This window comes from Garra rufa, chromosome 19 (assembly GCF_049309525.1).
Source record: "Garra rufa chromosome 19, GarRuf1.0, whole genome shotgun sequence".
Lineage (NCBI taxonomy): Eukaryota > Metazoa > Chordata > Actinopteri > Cypriniformes > Cyprinidae > Garra > Garra rufa.
This window is the reverse complement of record NC_133379.1, coordinates 19593579-19604167: the sequence shown is the minus strand read 5'-3', so window position 1 is coordinate 19604167 and position 10589 is coordinate 19593579. Positions and strand designations below refer to the sequence as shown.

Sequence of the window (10589 nt, the reverse complement as noted above, 5' to 3'; positions counted from 1 at the left end):
ATGGTGACTGCCACGATGTGACTATCGCGCATGCGTGCATCGCGATGACGATGCTGAAACGATCTATCATGCAACCCTATTACATACTTTTAAACTAACAAGCATTTTAGAAATAAAAAATGTAACATTTAAAAGTAGCATTTTAATTTAAGTGTAGTCAGCCGTTCTCTGTAATCACTTTTCACAGAAATAGTGCTATTCTCATGCTTTTGTGTAGACGAAATCTGAGCCGGGGATGGGATGTTGTTCGCTAGGGGAAGTATGAACCTCAGACCACTGCCTTGCGTTTCACTCGTAGCTGAAAGATGCCGTGACTGCCTCCATAACCCGTCTATAAACAAACAGTAAGATTACAGAACATATTTTAACATCAGATTAAATTAAAATTCACTATTATAATTAATAAAATCAGTTCACTATGTCATGCAAAAGGCGTTTCCATCAAGTTAAACAACCGCTGCTCATGCCCTTTTATGTTCCGTTGCATAAAATAATTTAATTTACAGCACAAAAAGACTTTATAATTGAAATAAAATGTATACAAACCTTTATCACTAAACCGTCGTGCTGAGAACCACGCTATCCTGTAGACTCAGGACGCAAAAAGGCTGTGCTCTGACTGTACTCAGCAGGTGGGTTGTTTCATCAGAGTCGGGATAAACCCAGCGATTACGTATAAAAAAAATCCTAGCATTAAGGAAAACTGAAACAATCCAACTCCGACCACCATTGTGTCGACTCAGGTGCAGGGGAACACAAAAATGTCTCTGAATGAGTGATTGAGGTGTTCTGTTGTTGGATGTAATAATGAACATAGCAGTAGTCATTTACTCCAGACATCTGAAGACAGAGAGAATAACGTTACTTTCGTTTTTAAAAGGAAAGCGCTGATCCCGATCTACATATGCGTTTATGTTCGTGCGAATCGTTCCTGATGCAGCTTCACCCACAGTAGACGTGAGTATAAGTGTTTTTATGCATCTTTGCAAATTGCCTTTCTTAATGTGCTTGTTGACAAGTCTCGCCACTAAACGTGCGAAACACGCTAAAGTAAACATTACAGCTTATCATTGCAGGCAGAGAGGGGCGGGGCGAGCAGAATTTGGGTTCACAAAATAACCCAGCATTTTTTAGAGTGCAGCCTAAACTGAACTTTCCTGGTCTCCTTTTTTGGCTGATTTTAAATAGTTTTGAGCCCTTTTAATAATAATTTTTGTATTATTTATTGCAGCACAGTCACAATGAAATTGCCCCAACAGTACAATACAATATGACAGTAACAGGACCCTTCATTTATATTACCTATGTCCCTCCAAGATTGTCAATAGCCACTTACATTACACATACAGTCTTTGCTGGTAAATTACTGGTATGAGAAGTTATAACATTAACATATAACACCAGTAAATTATCTGTAATGTACTCTGTGTGAACAGAGAACGAGATTGGTATGAGCACATACGAGTTCAGAACAAACTGACCTAGGACGTCTATATTTTGGGCCAGTCATAACAAGACACAGATGACTCAATTACTTCACACTGTGTCCACACCGGACGCAAGCGGCGTGACAAAATACAATAGAACCTATTATGCTGGATACACTGGATACGGCACGGTGAACACGACATGACAAATCCCTGACAGTAAACTGCTGCAGCGTTCTATTTATGATGTGCTCACACAAAGTTGAAATGATTTGCAATGGTCGCTTTTTCGCGTCCGGTGTAGACACAGTGTTAATGTCTGCATGAATTTAAACGTTTAACACAAAAATTAAAACATCAACAGGAACACTGACCACATACCTTTCCATGTTCACAAACACAACACCGGGCGGCACAGCTGTTTAGAGGTAATTTCGAGGTTAATGATGTCACAGAATTTACCGGTATTTTGAAACTGATGTGTGAATGGTGCTTTACCGGTAAAAAGACAGAACACCATTGCCTTTGTATTTACCAGTAAAATCATTCCAATATCATTCCGGTAATTTTACGGCAATTTATTTGGAATATTTGTCCACACTACCGAAACAGTAATAATTCAATTAGAAGGGTCATAATGACCTATTAAGATTTAGCTTACATCTACATTGTAAATATATATTTTTTGAGGTAAATCAATAACTATTACATTTTTAACAATATTTCAAGTGTAATTTATGAGATTTGTTGTATTTTGAATCCAATTTTTCTTTGTAAAAGGCAAAAGGTTGAACATACTGATTTCAGTTAAGGATTAATTATTCTGAATATAGACCTACATTGAACCAAAAACTATCATAACATCTTAGTTGATAATTCATTATACTTTATTTTTAACAAAACATTCCATGTTTCGGTAGTGACTGTAACTTTTTGGTAGCGACCACCACATCACATTACAGAATTTTAAGTTGCATATACTAAAACGTACTAAAATACAAAAAAAATTGCATAACTGTACTAAAATTTTGTTTATTTCCCTCAAATAAAGGATTATGTCACTACAGAAAAAATTATGACATGTTTCGGTTGTGACTGTTTCAGTAGTGACAATTTTATGGGATAACACCCCCAAAAACAAAAACAAAGATGTCACTACTGAAACACCACCAAATGTTGCAGTAGTGACTGTTTCGGTAGTGAAAATGTTAGATACTTTTGAACCTAGCTCAAAGATGCTAATAAGCACGTGGTTAGCTAGCACAGCGGTACACATATAAAAACGAAATCTCAGCCAATAGACTAAAACATACACTGTTTCGGTAGTGACATGAAAAATGCAGGACACTTTTTTTTACATAAAGATTCATAATTTACAAAGAAAATATTAGGATTTTCATAAGTTGAATTTTAGGGGTTAAGTTTTGGGTCAGCCTCCTCCTAATTTAAAGTACACAGTAAATTAGTTTTTTTATATGTGACCCTGGTTAACAAAACCAGTCTTAAGTAGCACAAGTATATTTGTAGCAATAGCCCAAAATACATTGTATGGGTCAAAATTATAGATTTTTCTTTTATGCCAAAAATTAGGATATTAAGTAAAGATCACGTTCCATGAAGATATTTCCTACCATAAATATATCAAAACGTAATTTTTGATTAGTAATATGCATTGCTAAGAACTTCATTTGGACAACTTTAAAGGCGATTTTTTTTGCACCCTCAGATTCCAGATTTTCAAATAGTTGTATCTTGGCCAATTATTGTTATATAACAAACAAACCATACATCAATGGAAAGCTTATTTATTCAGCTTTCAGATGACGTATAAATTTCAGTTTAAACAAACTGACCCTTATGACTGGTTTTGTGGTCCAGGGTCACATATATTAAACTTACTGGTGTGTTTTTAAAGTTAATTTAAATAAAAGTGAGCTAATGCCCATTGGACTAAAAAATCTGTCTTCGATACAATCTTCTCTATTTAAAGTTTCAATGGAAAAAATGTACTTATCTTGGAATTGTTGTTACTAATAAATATTCTTCGCTCTTAAAGGCCAACTGTACTCCTTTAATTTCCAAACTGCAAGCTACAATTTTGGAGAGCACTCCCAATTTCTCTGTTTGGTAGAATAAATGCAATTAAAATGATATTCTTACCACAGATACTGTATCTATTCCAGAATATTCCAGTTTTTCTACCTAAATCCTTTTTTAAGCAATTAGATTCGATCATTCTTCCGTTCTTGTGGGGATACAAAAATCATAGAGTTAAAAAGGCACATCTCTGTAAACCTAAACAAGAGGGAGGTTTGGCACTTCCAGACTTGCGTCTTTATTACTGGGCTTGTTATATAAGTCAAATTTCAATGTGGTTGGATGATCATGATACTCCACCATTTTGGCTCCAAATAATTCGTGATCAGTGTTATCCACACAATCCAGGAGCAGTAATTCTGTCCCCTGTAACTCTGGATCATTCTACCTTCAATAATAGCATCATAATTCGAAATATACTTTGTATATGGAAACAGATAAAAGAACACTTCAAAATAAAGTCCCTTTCATTTTTAACTCTTATCGCTAAGAATCCATCATTTACCCCATCAAAATTGGATAGGACCTTTGTGCAATGGGAAGAAATGGGTATAGGAGACCTTTTCATTGATGGGCCTCTGGCATATTTTAGATGTCATCTTTTGAGTCATTTTTTTTTTTTTTTTTTAGATTTCTACAGATTAGGAATTATATACGAGCTCATATACCTTCATTGGTTAATACATCACCCTCAATTATTGATAGGTGTCTTGATCGGTGTAAAGGAAGTAAAAAGGCATTACCGATAACTTATGATTTGCTTCAATCCTTTACAAGTTTTCTTAAGGAAGAATGGGAGAAAAAACTAGGAGTGGAAATTTCTGAGGAAATGTGGCAGAGGAGTTTAAAGGATATTAACGGACATTCTATCAATTCTAGACACTGCCTTATCCAGTTTAAAGTCATTCATAGATTACATTTTTCAAACAAGAAATTACATAGAATTTTCCAAAATGTTTCACCTATTTGTGACAAATGTAATTTAGTGGATGCTGAGTTGTCCCATAGTTTTATTTTTTGCTTCAAAATACAGAGTATACTCAGAGATTTTTAGGGTGCAATTGCAGCCGGATCCGGCACTTTTGATCCTGGGATTTTCTGAAGGTATGCATTCATTATCAGGAGCACAACACAAACTGCTTGCATACAGTTTAACTACAGCCAAGAAGTTACTACATGTAAGCTATGACTTGGAGAGATGATTTCTACTTTACATTTGGAACGAATTAGGTACTGTTTTTTTTTTGAGCAGTTTGACCAAATCTGGCACCCTTTTCTCTGTTACCTTGATGGAAACCCCACGGATTAATGCATCATTTCATGTTTTAATATTTTTTTCATCATACTTTACAAACTAATGTAAACAGGTTGTGTAAGGGATGGTTTGTGATGTAGGTTTTTGTTTTATTCTGTTTTGTTTTTCTTATCTTTCTTTTCCACTTTGTTTGTATTCTTTGTATATGTAATAGAAACAAAATATGAGAGATTGTAAATTAATCTTCAAAACTGTGTTTTTTTTTTTAAATAAAACTTTGACAAAAAAAAACTTACTGGTGTGTTGAATATTATAGTGGGTTTCAACGGATAACAGAAGGATCTTAGTAATCATCTAAGATTTGAATACTTAAATGTTTTTTAAATGAGTTTTTTGGTTGTGGGACAGCAGTTTGCACCATTTCTGTAGAAATGCCCATATATTGCCGTGTTCTGCAGACATGAGTCATAAGCAAAGAAATAACCAACTCCTATTGACTCAACAAAGCAGGTCTCTCCTGACATCTACAGTTCAAACTGAGAAATGACCACAATTCTTAAACAGAAATAACACCAGAAATATAAATGAATATAAATGAGTTTTAAATATCTTGGAATTTGAAATAAATTAAGTGAGAATAACAAACAGCAAACCATTTAGTTGAAGGCCAACAACAGATACTCTCCATAATAAATTACCTTAAATTCTAATTGAACAAAGCATGAACTCTCCGTACAAAGACTGATGTTTTTTATACGGAGAGCAACGCCGACTAATTCCACTCTATGCAAACAAATTTAAACTACGTGTTTCTTTTGCAAATTCTCTGGCGCCGGCGGCTGAGTCCTCCGAAAGCCCGCGCTGTTTATCTTCTTCCCACGCTTCCGCGACACTGGGACCCGGATGAGGTAAACAAGTCACGGGACAGTAAAGGCTTACAAAACCCTATCGCAACAGTGACGTTACAACAGAGAGCGCCAAAAACACCCTAGTAGCGGGCCGCGATTGGCTGTTCGAAGAAGCCGAACGCCTTCTGATTGGCTAAAAGCGAAGAACCGCTGTAAACGCGCACGGACAACAACAATATCCGAGCCGAAATGAGATCATACAGACTGTAGTGATAACAAAAACCGGACTGAGAAATCTGGCACGCTCCTGCTTGCGGCGAGAGGACAATCACTTCGACTAAATGTCACGCAAAACGGGATCTTTTTTCCATTATTTTTGGCCGACGACGTTTTCAGATGAGCAGGACGCAACCTTAAAAATATGAAACTTGCATAAAGTGGCAATTACAGCTATTGTTGTTGTTTGGGTGTGTCACATGCCATGAGAAATCAATGTATGTTGAGAACTGGAGAAGCCACTCATAATCGTACTGGAGATATAAGGAAGAGCATCTAGTGCCACTAACAACTGAGTTCCGGAGAGACGAACACGTTTATATCTATTGTCCTGGAATTTGTCCAGATCCACAGGTATGTATTTCAGAAAAATGTCTCAAATCTTAATTTTAAGTAATTAATCTAATCGTTAAAAACAATGTCTGTGAACATAATACAAAAAGAAATTGTAATATTAATATCCTACTTTTTTCTTATTACCAGCTCTTACAATGAATAACACCTTGCATGACCATCAAGAAGATTCCAGCACCTTGAAAGACAATTCGAAAAGAAGAGAAAAGACAATCAAAACCAACGTTAAACATCAGGATCAAACCTTGCCAAACATTCCTCCTCAAGGTAAGAACTTCCAAAAACCACAAGTCATTAAACAGGTCACAGTTTCAGGATATGGATCATAGATTGACCTAGATTTAACGAAAGTTTCTGTAACCATGTGCTGACGTACTTTCGCAGGGCGTGTGCGGCTCTATTCGGAGTCTCATGTGTATAAGGTCAGCTTCTGGCAGGATTTGGGGCCCCAGGATGGAGCATCGGCGGAGGAGAACGGAGGAACCGGAGATGGACTTCCATTCAGAGGTCGTTCTCAATCTGCCCCTGCTGCGCTGTGGAAAGCAAAGAAGTACGGGCGACAGCTGAGGAGAATGAGCGATGAATTTGACACATGGCTCGACAAAGGGGTGAGCGTGCTTTACGGTAGACTAAATGCATTTCTGTTTGAGACTTAACTTAATATTAAGTTGTTTCTTTGCTTCTAGGAGGTCAAAAGAGCGAAACAGACTTACCGGGGATGGTTTTCGTTTCTCTGGAGTCCCAAAGAAGAAGAGAGCAGAGAATGAAGTAGTCAATAGTTTATATTAACAGTTACAAGAAAGCTGCTCTCAGATGAAGGCTGGTCTGATCACCATCATGGCCTTTTTGTAAACAACATGTTCAAACTAATGCAAAAAAAAAAAACTATCTGAGAGAAGTGCTGTATCACCATTTCCCACTGCAATAACGTACGTTGATTTAAAGGAATTGTCAGTGTTAATTTAATTTGACAATCTTAAAATGGACAATCTTAATCTCCTCTGAAAATATTACAATTTATTGGACAATCTTTCTATATACTGATTCAAAAAATTCAAAACTCTATTTAAAAACTATTTATTGATATGTATTAAGTTTGACAAAGAGATGTGTTCTATATAGATCTATAGATGTGCGTTTTTGTTTTACTAAAGGCAGGAGCGGTTGCTTGCAAAATGTAAATATGATTCAAGGACTGTGACGTCGATAAAGTCATTTGTGAACGAAAGACAGGTTAGTCGCGGTAACAGTAATACGGGTAAAGTTATTTCAGTTCGTTCGTTGCTACATCTCAGGTTTGTTTGTTTTAATGCCAAACTGTTGTGGTGGATAACTAGTAAGAGTGGATGAAATCTGTCTCTTTTATGCTGACTGTATTTGGATATATCACCAGGAAATCAATTCATTACTGCCTTTCATGTACATATTTCTTAAGTGTATAGTTGAATGTAGTCTCTATTGGATTTTTTTTCTTTTTATATTCCATCTGCTGGTTTTGTATGTCAAACAACATTCAATTTCTGCCAAACTTGTGGGCAGGCATATATGTGCAGATGGACAACACAAGCTCTGTTTGTGTACTATGAGCCTTGCCTATACTTTCATTTCTTTTTTAAGCACCTTGTACATATTTATACTTGTTAACATAGACTGAGTAATGGATGAACTGTTTAAATGCTTTTTAAAACAATCACAGGTTTTTATCTTTTTTCTATAATTTTGTGGTCAAAAAAAAAAAAATCTGGCTGAATTTAGTGTTGTTATTTTGTCAAAGTGTTCATGATTATATATATATATATATATATATATATATATATATATATAAAAAGAAATACTTTTTAAAAGACAATAACAGCAACTCTATGGAAGATCGTTTCTGCCACTAAATAAAAAAATTATAAAAAAAAACATTTATCATCTCAATTCTTTTTCTCACAATTGCGAGTTTACATCTGGCAATTCAGATTATTTTTGATATATAAACTCACAATTACGAGTCATAAAGTTAGAAATGTGAGATATAAACATGCAATTCCGAGAAATAATGTTTATTTTAGAATTGCAAGTTTATACCTCTGTTGTGTCTCAGAATTGTGGGTTTACATCTCGCAATTCTGAATTTTTGTGAGAGATAAACTCAATTTTGAGTTATAAAGTCTGAATTGTGAGATATACTCACAAAATTTTCTCATAATTGCGTGATATAAACTTGCAAATCTGATAGTCACAATTCTGAGAAATAATGTTTATATCTCACAATTGTCTCAGAATTGTGGGTTTATATCTCACAATTCTGAGTTTTTGTGACATAAACTCACAATTACGAGTTATAAATTCACAAATCTAACTTTTTCTCAGAACTGCATGATATAAACTTGCAATTCTGAGAAATAATGTTTATTTTAAAATTGTGGGTTTCTCACAATTCTGAATTTTTGTGAGATATAAACTTGCAATTCTGAGAAATAATGTTTATTTTAAAATTGTGGGTTTCTCACAATTCTGAATTTTTGTGAGATATAAACTCACAATTATGAGTTATAAAGTCAGAATTGTGAGATATAAACTCAAAAATCTGACTTTTTTTCCCTCAGAATTGCATGATATAAACTCGCAATTCTGAGAAATAATGTTTATTTTAGAATTGTGAGTTTATATCTCACAATTGTGGGTTTATATCTCGCAATTCTGACTTTATAACAGGTGATTGCAAGTTAAGTCAGAAGTGTAAACTCGCAATTCTGAGAACATACTAGTTTTTTTCCCCCTCAGAATTGCACTTTATACTTTATTTATTAATACTACTAAAACAAGCATCACGTCATTGACTATTTACAATGATAATTTAATTCACTGAATTTTACATTTATTTTGCTTTGGAATCAATAAAGAAACTCTTCAGGCTTAAGCTATTTTGCTAGAGTCTCGTTTACAAAACCTTGTTCCGCAGTTCAGGGCATCCAGTCTCATTATATCCGTCTCACTTAGCTGGAAGTCAAACACCTGCGCATTCTCCTGCACTCTGCATGGCTGCGAGGACCGAGGCAGAACTGAGATGCCTTGCTGCACAGCCCACCTGAGGAGAACCTGGGCAGGGGTCCGACCACAGCTCTTCACTATATCCATTACCTCTGGGTCCCTCAGAAGAAATCCTTTACCCAGCGAAGAGTAGGCCTGAAAGTGAATGCCTACCTCCATACATAAATCCCTCAGTTCCCTCTGGATCAGCTTCGGTTGACACTCGATCTGAAGGACCGCTGGGAGCACACGGCAACTCGTGAGCAGCTCCCTAATGTGCTTTGCAGTGTAGTTTGAAACCCCTATTGCTCTGAATCGCCCGCTGGCGTAGAACTCCTCTAGAGTCGCCCAGCTTTGGGCTCGATACTCCGAATGACGAGAATCCCATGGGTCAAGACCCTCCACCCCAGGCCAGTGCACTAGATAGAGGTCGATGTATTCACAGTCTAGTTGCTCCAGACTCCTCAGGCAGCCTTTCTTGGCCCTCGGGCCATGATCTAATGGGGCAAGCTTGCTGATAATGAACACATCTTCACGGCTTAGACCATACTTGGGCAAGAGCTCTTTGAGGACTTGGCCTAGATGTGCCTCATTTCCATAAACCGCACCTGTGTCAAAGGCTCTGTATCCAGCTTGAAGAGCAGAACTGACCGATTGCTTCAGCTGATCATGGTCCTGGAGCTTGTATGTGCCCAAACCCAAAAGTGGCATCTGCACTCCTGACATTAACGTTACCGATGGTACAATCATTTTTTTAATACTGCAATCAATTCAGCCCTGAAAAACATGAAAATAGTGTTCTTTAAAAGAAATTCTGCTACTTTTTAAAAATCGTCAATATTACATTCAAATCACAATATCGGAAGTAGTGACAGATCCTTTCTTCTGTATTGTGTATTCGAGTGAAATTACTTATTGAAAAGATCAAATTCCAGACGCATTCTTGGTTCTATGCATCAGTTGTTTATTGGATGGAAACTTGCAGTGAACTGTAAGAAAGGAACAGGGCTTAAGATGACTAAATAATTGCAGACGTCTGTCAGACATCACCAGAGAGAAGTCTGTTGTTTCACCATAAGATCAAGTTTTATTGAAAATGATGAGGTTAAAAATATATAAAGATAAATCATTTACAATAAGATCAAAAACATGGATTTAGAAAATCTGATGAATTTTCATTTTATGCTGACTTTAAAGCTTGCTAATATGGAAGCCATTTCCGCCACTGGATAAAACAAAAAATGTTATTGCAGCTTTTTATCTCACAATTATGATTATGTGAATTTTTAGAATTGTGAGATATAAACTTGCAAT

At 36.0% G+C, this 10589-nt stretch overlaps 2 protein-coding genes across 2 annotated transcripts; one reads left to right on the top strand and one right to left on the bottom strand.

The window, feature by feature from the left end:
* Window positions 1–5523: 5523 nt before the first annotated feature.
* bada (BCL2 associated agonist of cell death a) lies at window positions 5524–8129 on the top strand. Its single transcript, XM_073824972.1, has 4 exons — window positions 5524–6257; window positions 6387–6524; window positions 6642–6865; window positions 6944–8129. Exons 2-4 carry the CDS (start codon window positions 6395–6397, stop codon window positions 7022–7024), a joined length of 435 nt encoding a protein of 144 aa, XP_073681073.1. The 5' UTR covers window positions 5524–6257; window positions 6387–6394; the 3' UTR covers window positions 7025–8129.
* A 1009-nt stretch (window positions 8130–9138) lies between these two features.
* LOC141293186 (uncharacterized oxidoreductase YtbE) lies at window positions 9139–10046 on the bottom strand. Its single transcript, XM_073825254.1, has one exon. It carries the CDS (start codon window positions 10023–10025, stop codon window positions 9162–9164), a length of 864 nt encoding a protein of 287 aa, XP_073681355.1. The 5' UTR covers window positions 10026–10046; the 3' UTR covers window positions 9139–9161.
* Window positions 10047–10589: the final 543 nt, after the last annotated feature.